The sequence below is a fragment of the Octopus sinensis genome, linkage group LG5 (assembly GCF_006345805.1).
Source record: "Octopus sinensis linkage group LG5, ASM634580v1, whole genome shotgun sequence".
Taxonomy (NCBI): Eukaryota; Metazoa; Mollusca; class Cephalopoda; order Octopoda; family Octopodidae; genus Octopus; species Octopus sinensis.
Window position 1 is genome coordinate 33,468,467 of NC_043001.1, and position 23,425 is coordinate 33,491,891.

The following is a 23,425-nucleotide window of genomic DNA, read 5'->3' on the forward strand; positions in this document are numbered from 1 at the left end:
TACAAATACATACACATATACACACTTATACATATACATACGTAAACATAAACATACATAAACACACGAATATATAATTCTATATTTTTATATTCATATGTATATGCATAACAAGGAATCAATTATTATTATTATTATTAATATTATTAGGTGTATCATATTATTCTTAGTAGATAAAGTATAAACAAGGGAAGGAGAAAGTTATCAAAAGAGAAATAATAGTGGAATATATAAACAAAATATCCTAAGATTATTGTAGTTATGTAGGAATGAATAGGTATATAAATGAGGAATACATAAATATATATACATATACATACATACACATACGTACATATATATTTACATACAGACATACCCATATGTACATACATATTACATGTATTGAAAAGGGAGGATTATTGCAATAGTTGGTATTTTTCTTTTTATATACTTATAATAATTATACACAAACATACATATATTCATATAAACATTCAATATGTTTTCTATTGAGGGTTTTAGACAAAGGTCTACTATATAAGTGGGTCTATGATTGGATACCCTTCCTAACGCCAACCACTCCAAGAGTGTAGTGGATGCCTTTTACGTGTCACTGGTACAGGTGTGGAGGCACATGGCCTAGTGGTTAGAGCAGCAGACTCGCGGTCAAGGGATCATGGGTTCGAATCTCAGACCGGGCGATGTGTGTGTTTACGAGCAAAACACCTAAGCTCCACGCGGCTCCAACAGAAGGTAATGGCGAACTTCTCCTGACTCCTTCGCCACAACTTTCTCTCACTCTTTCCTCCTGCATCTTGTGGATCACCTGCGACGGACCGGCGTCCCGTCCGGGTGGGGAACCTATACGCCAAAGAGACCAGGAAACCGGCCCTTATGAGCCAGGCATGGCCCCAGAAGGAACAAACTGGCACAGGTGCTTTTATATGTCAACGGCAGACACTATGTGTCACCAACCGTTCTTATGTATTGCTGGCACGGAAGCTGTTATGTGCAACTGGCACAGGCCACAACTACAATTCCCAAAGATTTTTCAGGAGCCCTTAGAATACTATTGTGGGTCCCCAATCTACTATTCTGTTGCATGGAACCCCAAAAATCTTATATGGACCTTCAGGGGTCATATGAACCCTGGTTGAGAACCACTAGCCTAGATGATCCCAGAATGTGTTAGGATGTAACTAAATACAGCAAAACATGTTTACCCAACTCTCTACACCTCTTTACTACATTCTATAAAACACATGAAGGCACATGGCTCAGTAGTTAGAACATCAGGCTCACAAACATGAGGTAGTAAGTTCAAGTCCCAGACCAGACTGTGTGTTGTGTTCTTAAGCAAGACACTTTATCTCACATTACTCCAGTTCACTCAGCTGTAGAAATGAGTTGTGGTGTCACTGGTGCCAAGCTGTATCAGCTTTTGCCTTTCTCTTGGATAACATCGGTGGCATAGAGAGGGGAACTGGCAGAATCGTTAGCACGCCGAGCGAAATGCTTAGCGGTATTTCGTCTGCCGCTACGTTCTGAGTTCAAATTCCGCCGAGGTCAACTTTGCCTTTCATCCTTTCGGGATCGATTAAATAAGTACCAGTTATGCACTGGGGTCAATTAATCGACTTAATCCATTTGTCTGTCCTTGTTTGTCCTCTCTGTGTTTAGCCCCTTGTGGGTAGTAAAGAAATAGGTATTTCGTCTGCCGCTACCTTCTGAGTTCAAATTCCGCCGAGGTCAACTTTGCCTTTCATCCTTTCAGGATCAATTAAATAAGTACCAGTTATGCACTGGGGTCAATTAATCGACTTAATCCATTTGTCTGTCCTTGTTTGTCCTCTCTGTGTTTAGCCCCTTGTGGATAGTAAAGAAATAGGTATTTCGTCTGCCGCTACGTTCTGAGTTCAAATTCCGCCGAGGTCGACTTTGCCTTTCATCCTTTCGGGATCGATTAAATAAGTACCAGTTATGCACTGGGGTCAATTAATCGACTTAATCCATTTGTCTGTCCTTGTTTGTCCTCTCTGTGTTTAGCCCCTTGTGGGTAGTAAAGAAATAAGTATTTCGTCTGCCGCTACGTTCTGAGTTCAAATTCCGCCGAGGTCAACTTTGCCTTTCATCCTTTCGGGATCGATTAAATAAGTACCAGTTATGCACTGGGGTCAATTAATCGACTTAATCCATTTGTCTGTCCTTGTTTGTCCTCTCTGTGTTTAGCCCCTTGTGGGTAGTAAAGAAATAGGTATTTCGTCTGCCGCTACCTTCTGAGTTCAAATTCCGCCGAGGTCAACTTTGCCTTTCATCCTTTCGGGATCGATTAAATAAGTACCAGTTATGCACTGGGGTCAATTAATCGACTTAATCCATTTGTCTGTCCTTGTTTGTCCTCTCTGTGTTTAGCCCCTTGTGGGTAGTAAAGAAATAGGTATGCATGGGCAACTGCTGGTTTTCCATACACAACCTTGCTTGGACTTGTACCAAGGAAGGGGAACTTTTTAGGTGCAATTTTATGGTCATTCATGACAGCAAGGGGGTCTTTACCCTTTCCCCTTTTTTTTATATATATAAAACACATGAAAGATCAAGGGCTAAAATAGCTCCTCACTTGCCTATTCTTTTACAATGTAATTTCTGACCTTTCCATTCAACTATTTCATTCATTTGCCTCATCTTTACTTGCTTAACCCTTTTGATATCAAACTGCCACAGATCACCCCTAGAGCTATACTCTTTTACTTGTTTCAGTCATTTTACTGTGGCCATGCTGGAGCACCACCTTTAGTCGAACAAATCGACCCCAGGACTTATTCTTTGTAAGCCTAGTAAATAGCTCCTCACTTGCCTATTCTTTTACAATGTAATTTCTGACCTTTCCATTCAACTATTTCATTCATTTGCCTCATCTTTACTTGCTTAACCCTTTTGATATCAAACTGCCACAGATCACCCCTAGAGCTATACTCTTTTACTTGTTTCAGTCATTTTACTGTGGCCATGCTGGAGCACCACCTTTAGTCGAACAAATCGACCCCAGAACTTATTCTTTGTAAGCCTAGTACTTAATCTATCAGTCTCTTTTGCCAAACCGCTAAGTTACGGCAGCGTAAACACACCGGCATCGGTTGTCAAGTGATGTTGGGGGGACAAACACAGACACACAAACATATATATATATATATATATATATATATATATATACATATATACGACAGGCTTCTTTCAGTTTCTGTCAACCCACTTGCCCAAGGTGCCACACAGTGGGACTGAACCCGGAACCATGTGGTTGGTAAACAAGCTACTTACCACACAGCCACTCCTATGCCTATGATACAAATTTTTTGTTTTAACCCTTTAGTTTTTAAACCAGCTGTATCCAGCCCAAATATTCTACCCATTGTATATTCAAACTGACCAGAACCAGCATCTCAAACCTGTGCTGCAGTGTCATTCTAAAAATAAACAATTACATCTTTCAAATCCTGAAGCTACAAGAGAACACCAGATTAACCCTTTCGTTACCAACTTGGCTGAAACCGGCTCTGGCTCTGAGTACAAATGTCTTGTTTTCATAAGTTTTGAATTCAAATCTTCCACCAAATCTTAGTTAGAATTTATATTCCTAACACTAGATTAATGATAACAAAGTTAATTTATTAAATTCTTTGTTATATTTAAAGTAATTGAAAGAAATACAGAGTATCTCAAAATAAATACAGTAATGAAAGGGTTAATTTTTTAAAACGTGAATAGATAAGAATTACTTTTAACAAATTAATCTGAATGCTAAAGGGTTAAAATGATCTAAATGAAAGCCTTCTATTAAAATTCCATGTTAATTTATACTCCAAACCCCAGCTTAATAATGACAGCTATTTTGCTAAATTCTTCATTATTTTTCGAAATTAATTCAAACAAAGGCAGTATATTATAACAATAACCATGGTAAGGTCTAATTCTTTTACGAGAGGGTTGGGTCTTTATACTGCCTAAATTGAACAATAAGAGTCACAAGTAAAGCCTTTAAATAGTCACAGCCAACAGCTGCTCTAAATACAATAAAAACAATATAGAGAAAAATTAACCAACAAGAAAGTGTCTATGCGGCCACTGGAACTGCTAGAAATAGCAGCCAAATCTCTTTCAAAATACTCCTACTGTCTACAAAAAGAACACATTAGATAATGTGATCCTATGTACACTACCAAAAATGGAATGCGTTTGTTCATAGGTTTGATGAATCAAGGCAGAATTCCAGCTAAATAACAACAAAATAAAAAAATTAAAAAAATATCAAACACCAACAGATGATTGGCTAAAACACATAGACATAATGTCACAAATTTCTAGTTCCAGGATTTCCCAAATAGAGCACAACTTCCTGTCCAATTATCTATTTTCAACATGCCATATCCTCTCTCACATACATCATAAGATCAGAACTGGAAATATTCAATAATACAAATAATAATAACTATCATTTTCAAGTTGTTGGCACAATGCCAGCAATTTCAGGAGTGGTGATAAGTCGATTACGTCAACCCCAGCACTCAACAGGAGCTTATTTTATTAACCCCTGAAATGATGAAACGCAAATTTGACTTTGGCGGAATTTGAACTCAGAACATAAAGATAGACAAAATGCCACTAAGCATTTTGTCCAGTATGCTAATGATTCTGTCAGCTCACTGCCTTAATAATAATAATAATGATAATAATAATAATGCCGAAATATCGTTCGTTCAACCAATTTCACATGACAACTATGGCACTCTTCTACTTATTTCTCTATAACTTCTGGAAGAGTTACCTCGGTCCTATATAATCTTAATAATAATAATAATAATAATAATAATAATGATGATAATGCCGAAATATCATTCAACCAATTTCACATGACAACTATGGCACTCTTCTATTTATTTCTCTATAACTTCTGAAGGAGTTACCCCAGTCCTATATAATCTTAACAATAATAATAATAATAATAAAGGCTGGGCGAAATGCATAGCCGTATTTCATCTGCCATTATGTTCTGAGTTCAAATTCCGCCGAGGTCGACTTTGCCTTTCATCCTTTCGGGGTCGATAAATTAAGTACCAGTTACGCGCTGGGGTCAATGTAATCGACTTAATCCGTTTGTCTGTCCTTGTATGTCCCCTCTGTGTTTAGCTCCTTGTGGGTAGTAAAGAAATAAAATAATAATAATAATCATCATCATCATCATTTAACGTCCATTTTCCATGCTAGCATGGGTTGGACGGTTCAGCCGGGGTCTGGGAAGCCAGGAGGCTGCACCAGAATAATAATAATCTACTATAATAATACTCTTGTGTTTTTCTCTGTCACAACACATGAATGAGAAAGGAAGGGGTGATTGCAAACTGGTAGTGGGAGCGTTGCAACTCTGTATGCGTGTGTATGTAAAAGGAAGGTATGTGAACATTTCTGTGTGTGTGTGTGTGTGTGCGCAATGGAAACAGGATGGTAAACATTCAACACGGAAAAGAAAAATCAAACAGCATTTCAACTGTGTGAGTGTGTGTGTGTGTATATACAAGGGAAGTATGTGAATGCTTGTATATGTGAACCAGCTTTCTTTCAGTTACAAACAATGATCAATGTCACCTTTCAAAAGACAACCATTAGATAACATTGACAAGTGTATTAATTTGATTTACCATCCATATTTATATATAAAATACTACAATTAGCTATCACTTTTGATGGCATGGAACCAGCTGGTAATAATAATAATCTTTTCTACTAAAGGCACAAGGCCTGAAATTTTGTGGGAGGGGACCAGTCGATTATATTGACCCCAGTACTGTTTAACAGGTACTTAATCTATCGATGCTGAAAGTTGACGCCAGTGGAATTTTAACTCAGAACATCAAGATGAATGAAATATTGTTAAGCATTTCGCCTGACATGCAATCAACCCCGAAAGCTTGCAGCCTTGCTAACAGTAATAATAACTTTTTCTATTATAGGTACAAGGCCTGGAATTTGTAGGGCAGGGGCCAGTCAATTACACTGACCCCAGTGCTCAACTGGTACTTATTTTATTAACCCTGAAAAGTTGAAAGGCAAAGTCAACCTCAGCAGGATTTGAACTCAGATCATTAAAAACAGAACAAATGCTGCTAAATGTTTTGTCCAGCATGTTAACGATTCTTATTTCTTTATTGCCCACAAGGGGCTAAACATAGAGGGGACAGGCAAACAGATTAAGTCAATTACATCGATCCCAGTGTGTAACTGGTATTTAATTTTATCAACCCCGAAAGGATGAAAGGCAAAGTCGACCTCGGCGGAATTTGAACTCAGAACGCAGCGGCAGACGAAATACCACAAAGCATTTCACCCGGCATGCTAATGTTTCTGCCAGCTCGCCACCTTAAATGTTAACGATTCTGCCAGTTTATCATCTTAACAACAACAACAGCATCAATAATAACAATAGAACTGTAATTTAATAAAATCAGGTGGAGTCATGTCAAACAAAATCTGAAACTACCTGATGCAATAAGAATCACCTTCCCTGTGGAGAGTAAAAAGGGAGCTGCTGCTTCTAGCTGCAGGTGTGAAGGGGCACAAAAATTCTCTGACCTATCACACCTGTTAATTAAAGTAATGGTAGTGGGACCAAAGTGTCATTGCCTTGGGGCATTAAAAGCCCCTTTTCTATACCACTGCAACACACCATAATAATAAGGAAACAATTCTTATTATTCACGTGTTAGTAATTTCCAGCAAGTTAAAAAAAAAAAAAAAAAGACACCTGTAGGTTGTTGATTTTATATTAGACTGAAAGCCTCTGGAATCCAACCTGTTGAAAGTGACTTTATATTAGACTGAAACCCTGGAATCTAGCCTGTTGAATCTAAAAATAAAAATCCCACACCTTTTGCAAGAGGTTAGAAAGCAAATTTAAAAATTGTCACAGTCTGCCAAAGCAATTGTTAATGAAAGGAGTTAATAGGTATTTCATGAAGGCATGTGGCTTAATGGTAAAGTCTTTTGTTGCTATATTTCTATTGAAGTACAGTGCCTTTGTTTCGGTTAATGATGAAAATAACAAAGAATGTATTAAAATCATTTTGCCATTATTTAGCTGGTTTTTAGAATATATAATAAACAATAAATGCACCCTTTTAAAGCCTAGCCAGGCTCATGGGCCCGGTTTCCCGGTTTCTATGACGCATGTGTTCCCCAGCTGGATGAGGACGCCAGTCTATCGCAGCATTACTCATTTTTGCCAGCTGAGTGGACTGGAACAACGTGAAATGAAGTGTTTTTCTCAAGAACACAACACGTTGCCTGGTCCAGGAATCAAAACCACAATCTTACGATCATGATGCTGACACCCTAACCACTAAGCCACGCGCCTCCTCAAATATAAAAATAAATGTGCCCTTTTAAAGCCTCGCCAGGTTCATAGGCCCAGTTTCCCAGTTTCAATGGCATATGTGTTTCCCAGCTGGACAGAGTGCCAGTCCATCACAGCATTACTCATTTTTGACAGCTGAGTGAACAGGAGCAAGGTGAAATGAAGTGTTTTGCTCAAGAACATAATGCGTTGCCCGGTCCAGGAATTGAAACCACAATCTTACGATCGTGATGCTGACACCCTAACCACTAAGCCACGGACCTCCACTTTTAAAACATATTAACTTGAAATTTTTTATGGAAGTTTTTAATTTAGATCACTTAAAAATAAGATGTGTATATCATAGAACTACAGGTGGCTGGCCTCAAGCAGGTGGTATCAAAAGGGTTCAGGTATTTTTGCTCATGAACATGAGATCATGGGTTCAATCCCTAGGCCAGGTGGCATGTGTCCTTGAACAAGACATTTCATTTCCCATTGCTCTAGTCTACTCAGTTACTCTTTTTACTTGTTTTAGTCATTTGCACCCATGCTGGAGCATCGCCTTTAGTTGAGCAAATCAACCCCAGGACTTATTCTTTGTAAGCCTAGTACTTATTCTATCAGTCTCTTTTGCCGAGCCGCTAAGTTACGGGGACGTAAACACACCAGCATCGGTTGTCAAACGATGTTGGGGGGACAAACACAGACACACAAACATATATATATATATATATATATATACATATACACGACGGGCTTCTTTCAGTTTCCGTCTACCAAATCCACTCACAAGGCTATAGTAGAAGACACTTGCTCAAGGTGCTACACAGTGGGACTGAACCCGGAACTGTGGTTCGTAAGCAAGCTACTTACCACACAGCCACTCCTACGCCTAAAGAGTATCAACAAGTTGTAAAGAGTACCAACAAGGTGCTGGTGCAACTCTTTCCCTATATCTGTCAAATTCTGGGTGTTCCATTGAGTCAACAATGAAGGGCTGAGAGTATGCCAATGTCTGCTTGCGACTACTTAGCAAAAACAATGACACATGCTACCAAGCCATACACACTAGCAAAGGATGGCTGGCTGCACTGTACTGTAGACATTTCAAATATAATACTAATGCATAATTTATTGACTGATGAAATGCAAAAAGACTGTGGTATTTGAATTCGGAAACAAGTAGTACATATCTAATAATCACTGGGCAAAATCCATCTTTCTTAGAAGATGCATCAATCACACTAACAGGCTGTGTGGTAAGTAGCTTGCTTACCAACCACATGGTTATGGGTTCAGTCCCACTGCGTGGCACCTTGGGCAAGTGTCTTCTACTACAGCCTCGGGCCGACCAAAGCCTTGTGAGTGGATTTGGTAGACGGAAACTGAAAAGAAGCCCGTCGTATATATGTATATATATATATATATATATATATATATATATGCATGTGTATTTGTGTGTCTGTGTTTGTCCCCCTAGCATTGCTTGACAACCGATGCTGGTGTGTTTATGTCCCCGTTACTTAGCGGTTCAGCAAAAGAGACCGATAGAATAAGTACTGGGCTTACAAAAGAATAAGCCCCAGGGTCGAGTTGCTCGATTAAAGGCGGTGCTCCAGCATGGCCGCAGTCAAATGACTGAAACAAGTAAAAGAGTAAAGAGTAAGTAATAAAAAATTTTTTAAAAATAACAAGGGAGCCACCATAGAGCCATTCATGCTGCAGAAAATGGCAACAAAATCTTTATTTCGGTGCAGGTATGGCTGTGCGGTTAGAGGTTTGCTTCCCAGCCACATGGTCCCAGGTTCACTCCCACTGTGTGGCACCTTGGATAAATGTCTACAATAATCTTGGGGTCATCATGTAAATAAATTTGATAGAGACTGAAAGAAGCCCAGCATAAGTGTGTGTGTGTGTGTGTGCGCGCGCTTAGTGTTTGCCCCCCTCCTCCACCACCACCAGAGTTGGTTTGTTTACATCCCCATAACTTAGTGGGTCAACAAAAGAGTCCAGTAGGATAAGTACCAGTATTTAAAAAAAATAAGTGCTGGGGTCAATTTATTGAACAAAAACCCTTCAAAGCAGTGCCCCAGCATGGCCACAGTCCAATGACTGAAACAAAAAAATAAAAGCAAGAAGTACTGTTCTATATTTTAGAGATGAGGAGTTATGTACCCCAAGATTTCGGGTTCAATCCCAGTCAGTGAATTGAATAAATAAATAATAATAATAATAATAATAACATCAGCAAAAAATACCTTAGGGATGAGAACAAAGTACCCCAGTAGTCACATAAAGGGTTGGTTTCACATGATGGTGCGGGGACAAATACAGACACACACACAAATATATATATATATATATATATATATATATAGAGAGAGAGAGAGAGAGAGAGAGAGAGAGCAATAAGAAAATAGAGGGGATCAATAGGTGGTATTCATCAACTTATGTCAATTTATTTATTTACTAAAAGCACAATTATAACAATATAATACATGTATAACATATTATGCTTTACATATATAATATATAAAATATAAAAATATCAATAATTATTAAAATATATAACAAGCAATAGAAATTGGGATATATATTTATATATATATATATATATATATATATATATATATATATATATACACACACAACAGACTTCTTTCAGTTTCCGTCTACCAAATCCACTCACAAGAATTTGGTTGGCCCAAGGCTATAGTAGAAGACACTTGCCCAAGGTGCCACGCAGTGGGACTGAACCCGGAACCATGTGGTTGAGATGCAAGCTTCTTACCACACAGCCACTCTTGTGAGTGTTTGGGTCTCCTTGTCTGGATATTGTGTGATGGTTGTAAGCAAGCACCAGTCATTCAAGCAGTCTCATCTGTTTCTAGTTTTCCTTGAAAATGTCCAGCCAAGAAGTGGGGGAGGTGGGGTTGCAAAAAATTCTATCTGGCCGATGCCAGCATGGAAAAGTGGATTCTGAAAATAATGGCAACAACTATAACCAAAAGATCTTAGTTTCTTTTCAGATTTTCTGCAACACACACACACATGCATATACACATATATACATTTATATAGCTACATATACCTCTTTTACTCGTTTCAGTCATTTGACTGTGGCCATGCTGGAGCACCGCCTTTAGTCGAGTAAATCGAACCCAGGACTTATTCTTTGTAAGCCTAGTACTTATTCTATCGGTCTCTTTTGCCGAACCACTAAGTTACGGGGACGTAAACACACCAGCATCAGTTGTCAAGCGATGTTGGGGGAACAAACACAGATACACAAACACACACAGACATATATATATGATGGGCTTCTTTCAGTTTCTCTCAAGCAAATCCACTCACAAGCCTTTGATCAGCCCGAAGCTATAGTAGAAGACACTTGCCCAAGGTGCCACGCAGTGGGACTGAACCCAGAACTATGTAGTAGATAAGCAAGCTACTTACCACACAGCCACTCCTAAACATGCAGATACACCATTCACACACCGTACATATATCTCACATACACACCAACTGATACTTTTACTAACAATTAAAAGTTATTTTCCCTACTAAAGCAGAGTTTAGCCTTGTAGGTCACTCAGTTCTCGGAACTTCTTCCATACACATCTCACTCTTGCCGCCCTCACTGGAACCACTATCTTTACATTCAACATACCTCATAAATAACAAAAGGTTTTCACAGCTTACATCTTCTCTTCACACCATCTCAACAGTCCCTCCATTTCCAGCTCCCTCCCTCTATTTTGCCCTACCTTCTACAGTCTCCTCTCATCAACCCCCACTTATTCATCGCTTTCTCAGTTACCCGAAGCCATACATTTCTTGGCCTTCTTCCTTTCATATCTATTTTCAGCACTCCTCCCACACAGTCATGTGCTGGGGGATGCCGACTCAGCACATGATCAATTCAACTCATTTCATTTCTCTTCACATCTGTTACTGGCTTTATTCCAGTGCAGCTCAGTGTATCTCTCTCTCTCTCTCCCTCCCTCTCTCCCCCTCTCTGTAAAACTGCTCCTTCACTGAACCATTCTCATTTAATTTATTCGAGCCTTCTCTGTTGTTTTTGTGTTCATTACCCATGTCTCACTCCCATAAATCACATATGAAGCACAGAACTAAACTTTCTGTTTCAACAACACTGCTCTTCTTAGGTCACTCAGTTCTCGGAACTTCTTCCATACACATCTCACTCTTGCCGCCCTCACTGGAACCACTATCTTTACATTCAACATACCTCATAAATAACAAAAGGTTTTCACAGCTTACATCTTCTCTTCACACCATCTCAACAGTCCCTCCATTTCCAGCTCCCTCCATACACACCTTACACTTCGATGAAACAGCCAGATTCAAAACTTTCTTATACCCATAACAGTTTTGATAAACATCTATCAAGCACATCTTATAACGCTTATTGAAATTTATTCCAACACCCTTCCTACACGCAGCCACTTTCCTTTTCTTTCTAGTTCACCTCATGTATTAGAACTTGTCATTACCTCCATCATTCTGATATTTACCTTCACACTTTTTGCCTCCATACATTTCTTCCATTAACCCTTTCATTACTGTATTTATTTTGAGATGCTCTGTGCTTCTTTCAATTACTTTAAATATAACAAAGAATTTAGTAAATTAACTTAGTTATCATTAAGCTGGTGTTAGGAACATAAATTGTGACTAAGGTTTGGTGGAAGATTTTAGCTCAAAACTTTTGAAAACAAGACAGGAACGGTTTCAGCCGGGTTGGTAGTGAAAGGGCTAAGCTATCTTGTTCAATCCATCCATACTTTCTGCTATTAACAGCAGATCAACTACATACAGCAACTGCCATAGTTAACCCTCTTTTTGCTTCAAGCCAGCATGTCATCACAACCACAAATAATAGCAGGCTTAACAATGAACCCTGATGCCCTCCAATTATCACTTCAAAACTAATTTCCTGTTCCTCATCCTAATGATTATGTGCCCTCTCTTTTACATCAACATCAGTATTCTAACAAACCATTCATCCACACTCCTGACCCTCAATGCCCTGGTCACCTCTTCACAGAGAACCCTACTGAAAGCTTTCTCCAGATACAACAAACCCAAGAAACAACTTCATTATGTCCCCCTGCTTTTCCTAACCTTACAACAAAAATTAGGTTAGATGTTCCTCTTCCTCACAAGAAACCAAACTCAATTTCACTGATCTTCGCTATCTTTCTAAAGGGCGAGAGTAGCTACTAACTTGGTCACCTAAATAACGGAAGCTATCTACTACCTCTATCTTGCCGCCAAAAACAACCCAGGGTTATATATATGTATATATGATCAATCTAAAATATCTAGCTTGAATAGGAGAAACACATGTATATCAAATGTATCATATCTTAATACAGAGGAGATTCCTAGCTCAACACCTAATGTTGATAATAGATGGAATGTGAACTTTTCAGACAAAAACAACTCTCAATAATAGGCTTAACTGGTTATGTAATTGTAAAAAATCATCTAAAATGCCCATTAGATAACCAATGCTTAAGAAAAACCAGGAGAATGTACTTACTATTATATAGGTGATTGCACAACTGATTTTAAGTCAAGATTATATAATCACATTTGTTTAAACATAGAAAAAAAAAACTTCACTTCTTTAAGTAAATTTGTCTGGAGCTTCAAGGAGAGGAAAGTTAAGTACAATATTAAATGGTCTATAATAAACAGTGCCCTATTATATAATGGATGGAAAAATATAGCTTATACCTCAAGGAGACACTGCATATCATTACATCCAAATCTAACATTAAATAAATGAAACTTATTTAGAAAAACCTTCAAAATCTTCCGAAATAAATGTAGTTCTATTTAGTGCACCTAATATAATAGTCTGGTATATTAGGATTTTTTAGTTAGTACACTAATATTTATTTCATCTAATTATTTTTGTTATTTTATTTTCTAATTATCATTATTATTGTTCTTGTCGTTATTATTTAAATTATTTTTAATTTTGTAATTAGCTTGTTTAATCATTTTTAATTCTGTAATTACATTGTTTAATTATCTTTAATTCTGTAATTAGATTGTTTAATTATTTTTTTAATTTGATTTTTTATCGTAGTTTATCTATCTAAATCATCATGATCATCATCATTTAACATCAGTTTTCCATGGTTTTGGTAAGATGGTTTAACAGGAACTGACAAGTCAGAAGACTGCACCCAGCTCTGCTATCTATTTTGGCATGGTTTCTATGGCTGGATACCCTTCGTATGCCAACCACTTCATAGAGTCCACTGGGTGCTTTTTATGTGGCACCAGCAGCAGTGACGTCACCACATAACTTGCAGAACAAGGCCTCTCTCAACTGGGAAGAGTAGTATTGGGGGAAAGAAAAAATGTCTTGCATTAAATGAGAAACATAGCTACCTCAGATAAAGAGAGAGGAGAGAAACATGGTAAAGATGTGACAGGGGCCATACATCCATGTTACAAGGAGATACATACAGTGAAGTGGATTGGGAATTAGAGAGGGTAAGTGGGTGGATTACTTCACAAAATTTCAAGAGGTGTGGGATGTAACGAATAGGAACTGGTAGACAGAGGTATATTATGGAGATATGTTGCGGGAGAAGGGATTTAAGCAGGGACATATTGTATGCAGGGAGTACGCGAGGGAGAATGGAGAGGAGGGGAAAAAATGGTGGGTTGGCTGTGAGGAGAGTGAGAGGAGAGAGACCCCAATTTCACTTAACTGGGTGGGTCTTTGTGAGCTTTCAGGGGCTCGTAAGCCATTTCATTTAATTCATTGTTAAAATTTCATTTCATATCATCCTTTCTGCATTTTTATTATATGTACCCAATGTCCTGTATTGTATTGTTGTCTCCTCTTCATTCAGGCCATTGTGCCTATAATAAAGATTCCAACAGGGTGGGTCTTCCCAATCACAGCAAATTGCCAATTGTTTCAGTCCTTTGTCATCTCTTCTGTGAGGCTCAAAATCTGAAGATCATTTCTCACCACTTTGTCCCATATCGTTCTGGGTCTTCTTCCATAGGTTCACTTCACATTTAGAGATCAGCAATTGCTTATGCCAGTTCCCATCCATACACATCACATTACCATACCAGCAGAGTCTTCTCTCTTGCACACAAAAACTAATGCTTCTTATACCCAATTTTTCTATCAAATATATCAAACAGGCTGCCAGCCGACGACTATTCACAGGCACGATCCCACTGCTGCTCAACACAGGGTCTTTTGCCTGCTGCGTTTCCGCCCTGGACCGAAGCGACCCCCCTTAGACATGTTTGCTGAAATACCTCCCTACACCTTATACTCATCAAATATTGTTAGCTTTACTATTATTTATCACCCTTAAAATGGTATCTATTCAAGTATTTTGGTATAACTTCGATAAAGATAGGATAGTTTAAATTCTTCTATCTCTGTAGAACCTTAGTCAACCAAATATTGGGTCAATTATTATGCATGATTGCTGCATCACAGTATTTTGGAATTTACCAATCTATCTGAAACATGCATAAGTTGATTAAATAATTCTTTTTGTTCTTTTACCTGTTTCAATCATATGAACTGTGGCCATGATGGTGCAACGCCTTGAAGTGCTTAGTTGAAGAAAATCAACCTCAGTTTTTATTTTTTAAAGTCTGGTACTTATTCATAGGCGCAGGAGTGGCTGTGTGGTAAGTAACTTGTTTTGTGTGGTAAGTAGCTTGTTTACCAACCACATGGTTCCGGATTCAGTCCCACTGCATGGCGCCTTGTGAGTGGATTTGGTAGACGGAAACAGAAAGAAGCCCGTCGTATATATGTATATATAAATATGTACGTGTGTGTATACGTTTGTGTGTCTGTGTTTGTCCCCCACAACATTGCTTGACAACCGATGCTGGTGTGTTTATGTCCCCGTTACTCGGCAAAAAAGACCGATAGAATAAGTATCGGGCTTACAAAAGAATAAGTCCCGGGGTCAAGTTGCTCAATTAAAGGCAGTGCTCCAGCATGGCCGCAGTCAAATGACTGAAACAAGTAAAAGAGTATTCTATAGATCTCTTTCGCCAAATCACCGTTACAGGGATTTAGACAAACCAACATTAGTTTCCAAGCAGAGAGGGAAGGCTAATGACACACATACACATGGCAGGCTTCCACACAGTTTCCATCAACCAAATTTACACACAAGGCATTGGTTGGCCTGGAGTTATATAGAAGACATTCAACCAAGGTACTGTGCAGTGGAATTGAACTCAAGAATCATGTGATTGTAAAATGAGCTTCTTAACCAAACCAAACAGTCATGTGCTTATACACAGCTATGCATCAATGTCTCAGAACCGTGGCCTACCGTCTACAACTAAAGGCTCATATTAACTAACACCCTGTAAATAAAAGTGGATAGATAAAAGCTGCATGGATGTGAACCAAGGGAGAAGTGTGTTTTGGGTGATAACTTTTAATTTGTCACATTGTTTAACACCATCACAGCCTAATCTTGCCTTTCTTCTTGTTTCACCCACCAGTTTCGGAAGACTTAGAATATCATGGCCACTACACACCAACATGCTTAATGTATCAAATTCTTGGCTGAGACAATACAATAACAATGAACAGAGGTTGGAGTAGAAAGATAGAGCGAGCAGAGATAGTGAGTGGGATACATATAGAGAATTTCGCTCTGTAGTGGTTAGACCCGCTACCAGTGTGTTTATGTGAGTGCTTGCATTTATCAAAAGGTGATCTAGTCGTAACTATATATATTATATATATATATCGGTAACTTCATTATTAACAATTGGGTAAGATTTGGCTGTTATTTCTGATAGTGTAATCATATATACATTAAATATATCCGTGTTACATATCACGGTATCGTGGTAATTATTACTAAATGAGTTTTCCCCTCTACGGACAGAAAAAAAAAACCGGATACATTATACATATGTATATGTTTATGTGTGTGTGTATGCGCGTGTGTGTATACACACAAACATGCACTACATCATCACAGACGGGTTTCGACCCGTAAGTCATAGCTATTCCCTTTCCTTAGAAATGCTAACGTCCTTGAGAAAGATGTGGGCATATTAACAAATCGTCCTTAGTGTTTACCTTCTAAAAGTTAACAGCGTTAATTACTTCCTTGATGAGTATCGTTAACAAAACGATTAGTAGCAATTCACTTTGGGATAAAGTGCGTGGGATAAATACGTTATCCATTATCATTCATGCAGTTGGAAATTCATGTGCGATGCCTATTTATCTCGCAAGTCCGAACTGAAAATTAAATGTGGTTTTATAGATATGTTACAGTTGAATCAAAAGAACCAGTTTTCGACAATACAAAAAGAGGCAATTCGTTAGGCATAATTATCTTTAATACAAGGATCGCCAAGACATATAATAATGTAAACAGCTTCGGTCTGGAGGATTCCGAGCCGAAACACAGATGTTTATATAGGTAGATTTCTACTTAATAATGAGAAAGAGAGAATCTATAAAAAAAGTATATATATAACGTGTTCTGCTAGAGATTTTAAATATATATTTTTTATGAAAAAAACTTTAAACTAAAAGGATTATGGTGAAGTGATCTCATGTGGAAATCAAATTATGTGTATGCGCGTGCGAAGAATGAATTTGATCAAAATGCTGTGATACCACGAGCGGAGAGGGATAACAGTTCGTTGTCTGAAATGAGTCATTCAATTAAGTTATTGTCTACAATGAGCCTTCCTAGTCCTTGTAAAAGGTTGCAGTAGCAGGATTGCTATTAATGAGGACATAGCAACAAACAGCCTAATTTCTTCCCCTCAGCGAATGTAATACTTTAAAGTCTACAGGCTTGCGGTGGAAATATTAATCCCATATTCGGGAGAAATGTCCCAGTATAAGAACAAGGAGCAATTATTTCCCCCATTTGGACCAACATTACGATATGGTACCAGAGCAAATATTATATATTCATAAACCAATTTTTTTTTTTTTTAATCAAAAGAAGAAAAACGAGTCATCATCAAGTTTCGTGTCCCATATTAAATGAAGTATAAACAAAGTAATATTCATATATTTACAATAATGTTTCTAGAAATATCATGAGGCGAAAAGAACACTCCTTTATACAAGTAACAAAAATAGATTACAGAATAAAATCCTTTCAATATGTCATAAGTCAATTTTTTTTTTTTATACATATGATCACATATGAACAATATATCGCCTATTATACAGGAGTCCATACACCCAATCAATACCGTATATAATACAATATATATATATATATACACACGTGTGTGTATGTGTGTAAAATCATTATACAGCTAAGCATAAATATTGCGTTGTAGAATGTTTTCCTGCAATAAAATTGTTGTTTTCTTTGTTTTGTCATTTTTTTTTGTCTTTAATTCATTTCGTAATCAGTTGGGGGAGGGGGGCGAATCCCGATTACCAAAACAGTGGTTTATTAGAGCGGAGTCTTATTGTTCAGCATTTTTTTAGACCATTCATACCAGAAATTCGTTCTCTTCACAAACAATGAATATTTTAGTTCAGAAATATCAAAAATAAGCATGGTATGAAGATGCTTTATTAACAACAACGAGGTAATAAGATGGATAAAATGAAAATACAGACAAGATTATGATCCTTCGGTACCAAGGATTATTCACCATTATTAGACCATGTATTAGCATAAACTCTGTGGAGAAATGTTTGCCCAGTGGCTCTTTATCTGAGACCGTGGGTGAAAACTGAAACAATTACATACTAGAATTCACAGAATCTATTATTTTGGCTTTTTGTTTATTTCTTAATATAATAGCCAACGAAAGATTGCCTAATAGCCTATTATGAAGCGTCAAAAAGTTTCGTCGCACTTCTGCGACCTGAATTAATTTTATTCCGGGTCTTTATTATTATTTTTTTTTTAACGTTAAACCTGTTTACACGCAAAGCTCTCACAACACACACATTCTTTGTTTTATCCTGTACCGTCCATAATGTTTTTTTGTTAAAGTAAACCCTTTTGCGGTCAATAAAGAAATCATTATAGCTTTGCCTTTTCTCCTTTCGGTTTCGATAAAATAAGTACTCAGTTAAGTAGTAGGGGTCGATATAATCGACTAGTCCCCTTCCTGAAAATTTCAGGTCTTGTGTCTTTAGTAGAATGGGGTATTATTATTATGATTATTATCTCTTAATTTACTTGCTTACATGTCTGAGATGCGGTGGGACTGTCAGTCGTCGGATGGAAAAAGTGAAACGGAATTCAATACTTTATAAACGAACTAATAAATGCAGCAGATTTTTGTGTTCGTTCTTAAATAACTAAAATGATCCTACAAGGATGTGTAAAAGAATTCTGATAGAACGATAATTAAATAATTTTTTTAAATGATTTAAAAAAAAAAAAAAAAAAAAGCATCAAGAAAATCCAATCAAAGAAAAAAATTAAGCCAGCTTGTAACTTACCCCTGAGTTCCCAGTGTTATCTGCTAAACTGACCATGACGGAATGAAAGCGTGGTATAAATAGGGTACAGGGTGGCAATCAACAGCTTTGACAAGAACTGTTGAAGCACGTTACACCGTAACTAGGCGGAATACTTACAGTCATATGATTACAGAGAGTAGAGAGCTTCAATAAGGGGGCAGTAACAGAGTTCTCTCCCCTCGTTGAGCACAACTTTTTTGGAACATCATAGCAAGTCATTCAGTAGTATCGCCCGGTGTTGCTCGGGTTTTGTTTAAACCCTTTAGAATTGGAATTTTTGAAGAGTAAATATTTTGCATTATGTAGCTTGCTATTCTCTTTAAGTAAACATTTTCCTGGTTGAAAATACACCATAAAATTGCGACACAGCAGTAAAAAAATCGTAAAAAATAGAGATTTTTCATAGAAAAAAAGCACCTTTTTGATGTAAATAATTTTTGGTGTCAACATGATCCGATTTGAATTTTTTTCTTCTATGGAATGAAGAGCAAGCCTTCTTCTATCATACTCTCAATTTTGGTCAGCTTGCACCCAGGGTCTCGGTGAAGATAGTGTTAGTTGAAGGCTGCCAAACCTGCCATACACAGCCAACTTCAGCTTTATACACAGAGAGATTTTATTGTCGTAATTTTAGGTATATACTGTACTCGCACGTTTCTCAGCCTCTTGAAAGTGAAAGTATTTACCATATCAGATGTAGATTCCTTAAAGCTGCTGACTGTCACACGTTCGATAATACATGAAATCCAATATTTGCACAAGCTGGTAGTTTTCCCTTGGGAAATGTACCTGTTCCCAATGGCAGTCCCTTGCGACAAACTTTTTTGGTGTGTTTCCATAAGTATCTAAACGATGCAGGTCTTGCTTTCACAGATTTTTCACATTCAATACTCCTGTCTCACTACAATGCATTTACAAATACTTTATACGTGAATATTGAGAAAATGCTTGCTGTGTCATAAGAGATAACGGTTCCCTGAATATTTCTGTCCCTCCCCCTTTTAATTACAGGCATCTCCAAACCTAATTAAATCACCTACGAAAGGGAAGCTGTCATCTACGTTATGACAGATCAAGGATTTTATTTCAAGAGCACCAACCACATCTGAATTCCTTATTTTAAAGGCTACCTGTTTCTTATCACAGCACACCAACACACTTCGCTTTTCATTTCTGTTAATGCTGACTCATTTGTAAATTATCCTTTCTAGTATATCAGAATGTAAGTGTATTCAAAAAGGATTACTAATGCACTCTTATGTTCTTTTTACTACTCGTCATTTTCCAAACTGCTGAGTAAACATAGTAAGTAGTCACGTAAACATGTATCATTCAATTTATCAAAGTTAAATTTTACTTTTACATAATATTGAACATGATTGTATCAGACATACACATACGTACTTGTAATAATTCAGTGAAAACGAACGTAATTTATACAATAAGCACTAATATGATGGAGAGAAAAGAAAAGTAATAAATCATTAAAACAAAGGAATGCATTCTCCCTCAGTATTACATCGCACGGTGGAGGTGCGTGGGTTAGTGGTTAGGGTGTCATGATCGTAAGATTGTGGTTTCGATTCCTGAACCGGGTGACGCGTTGTGTTCTTGAGCAAAACACGCTCCAGTCCACTTAGCTGGCAAAAATGAGTAACGCTGCAATGGACTGGCGTCCCCATCCAGCTGGGGAACACATACGCCATTGAAACCGGGAAACCGGGCCCATGAGCCTGGCTAGGCTTTAAGAGGGAGCATTTATTATTATTTATTGCATCGCACCAGGGGGAAATTGGTGTTCCTCTCAAAAAAAATTTCGGACACTCACAAAACAGGACAATATCACAACTGATTGCAAGACTGAGATATTGAGTTCCAGCTGGGGAACACATACGCCATTGAAACTGGGAAACCAGGCCCATGAGTCTGGCTAGGCTTTAAAAGGGCACATTTATAATTATTTATTACATCGCACCAGGGGAAATTGGAGTTCCTCTCAAAAACAATTTCGGACACTCACAAAACAGGACAATATCGTAACTGATTCCAAGACTGAGATATTGAGACAGCAGGCACGTTCCTGAGCATCATCTGTAACGTCAGTTAGGTAAAATGTTGACTAAGTCAGAAACCTGCTTGTGAGGAGTCCAGCGCCTGCCAACTTCTCAGAAGCTACAGATTGAAAAACATAGTTTACTGACAAACTCTGGTATTTCAGTATCTTATTCCAATCTGCTATGGATGCAGTAACCTCCACCACAACATTAAGGATGTATGATGGAGCAAATTAGTTGCTGATAGTGACATTTCAAGCAAATTTATCAGGCCTCTTCCCATCATCCCCAAACAACAATCCTATTGGCTCCAGAATTAAGGGATATTTAGCCTGGTTAGTACTTGTTCAACCCTTTAGCATTTAAACTGACCATATCTGACCAAAATATTCTACCTGTTTTATATTCAAACAGGCCAGACCTGGCCTCTTACACTTAGCCTACAATGTCATTCTAAAGATAAACAATCATATCATCAAAATCTCAAAGCTTCAAGATTAATTCAAACTAACGTGAATAAATATGCAGAGTAATTTGAATGGTAAAAGGTTAATGAATAAGTTTATCTTATTGTAGCAGCCAGATAAAATAATATAGTTTATTCGACATAATATTCTCTTACTCTTTTACTTGTTTCAGTCATTTGACTTTGGCCATGCTGGAGCACCGCCTTTAGTCAAGCAAATCGACCCCAGGACTTATTCTTTGTAAGCCTAGTACTTATTCTATCGGTATCTTTTTCCAAACTGCTAAGTTGTCAAACGATGTTAGGGGGACAAACACAGACACACAAACATATACATATTTATACATATATGACGAGTTTCTTTCAGTTTCCATCTACTAAATCCACTCACAAGGCTTTGGTCGGCCCGAGGCTATAGTAGAAAACACTTGCCCAAGGTGCCACGCAGTGAGACTGAACCTGGACCCATGTGGTTGGTAAGCAAGCTACTTACCACACAGCCACTCCTACACCTATATTGATAAAGTTAAAATAACTTATCAGAATGTAATTGCATAAAACTATGTAAATGGATTAATTTTTTTTTTTTTCCCTACTGAAAAACTCTGTAAGGGCACAGAAAGAGATTATTTCATATGATTACATACAACATTTGTACATGAAGAAGCACAAGCTGTTTTTCCTGTGTTGAATGTATTTGTATATATGCAGCAGATGTCCTTTGGATACTTTCAAGTTACAATGCTACTTAGGCTCCTGGAAAAATATATCTCTCTATATGTTCTTAGCTCTTGCAGTCGCATTTAGACTAAGCTTCACTGATAAAGTCTAATAATACCAAAACATATCTGGTTTTACATTATTTACAATTGACAGATATTTGTCGTCATCTTGTTTGTTGTTAACACAATGTTTCGGCTGATATACCCTCCAGCCTTCAACAGGTGTCTTGGGGAAATTTAAAACCTGGGTTTCTTATTCCTAAGGTATTTTTCGATGATGTTATTATTATTATTCAGGTCTCTGCCTGGAATCAAATTCAGAATCTTGGGGTTAGTAGCCCACACTCTTAACCACTATGCCATATGCCCGTGGGCTGGAGGGTATATCAGCCGAAATGTATTAACAACAAACAAGATGAGGACAAATATCCGTCAATTGTAAATAATGTACATAATTCCTCATCTCTTAAATATAGAACAATATCTGGTTTTGTCATGTAATTACAACACATCAGTCAAAAATTGTGTGCACAGCTCCCTACCATAACAATTCCAATTGTTGTTGTGATACCTGTGCCGGTGGCATGTAAAATGCACCATCCACACGTGGCTGATGCCAGCGCCGCCTTGACTGGCTTCCGTGCCGGTAACACGTAAAAAGCACCAACCGATCGTGGCCGTTTCCAACCTCCTCTGGCACCTGTGCCGGTGGCACGTAAAAAGCACCATCCATACGTGGTCAATGCCAGTGCCGCCTTTACTAGCTTCCGTGCTGGTGGCACGTAAAAAGCACCAACCGATCATAGTTTTTGCCAGCCTCCCATGGCACCTGTGCTGGTGGCAGGTAAAAAGCACCCACTACACTTACGGAGTGGTTGGCGTTAGGAAGGGCATCCAGCTGTAGAAACACTGCCAGATCAGACTGGAACCTGGAACAGCCTCCTGGCTTCCCAGAGCCTGGTCGAACCGTCCAACCCATGCTAGCATGGAAAACGGACGTTAAACGATGATGATGTACGGGTTAGTCTACATTGGCCAATTTCCCAGTTCCTCTGGTGTATGTATTCCTCTTTGGACAGTATCCTGTTGCAGGATTCCTCATTTTTACCAGTTGAGTGGGCTGGAACAACGTGAAATGAAGTGTTTTGCTCAAGAACACAACACATCGCCTGGGCCAGGGATCAAAGCCACAATCTTATAATCGTGAGTCCAACACTCTATCCACAACCCATACACCTCCACCTAACCTATAATGAACAAAAATACAGAATCACCAGGAACTGAAGATGTATTTTGAATTTG

General features: G+C 38.0%; 1 protein-coding gene across 2 annotated transcripts in view; it reads right to left on the bottom strand.

Moving 5' to 3' along the window:
* Positions 1–23,425, bottom strand: part of LOC115211807 (transmembrane protein 192) — a 69,136-nt gene that overhangs the window by 24,857 nt on the left and 20,854 nt on the right. The window contains exon 1 of one of the 2 annotated variants that reach the window (XM_029780511.2): positions 18,861–19,020. The exons of the other annotated variant lie outside the window; for it this stretch is intronic. Coding sequence (XP_029636371.1) covers positions 18,861–18,896 — 36 coding nt within the window. The 5' untranslated portion in view covers positions 18,897–19,020. Of the gene's footprint in view, positions 1–18,860; positions 19,021–23,425 lie in introns of those variants that run through there. 2 annotated transcript variants of the gene reach the window in all.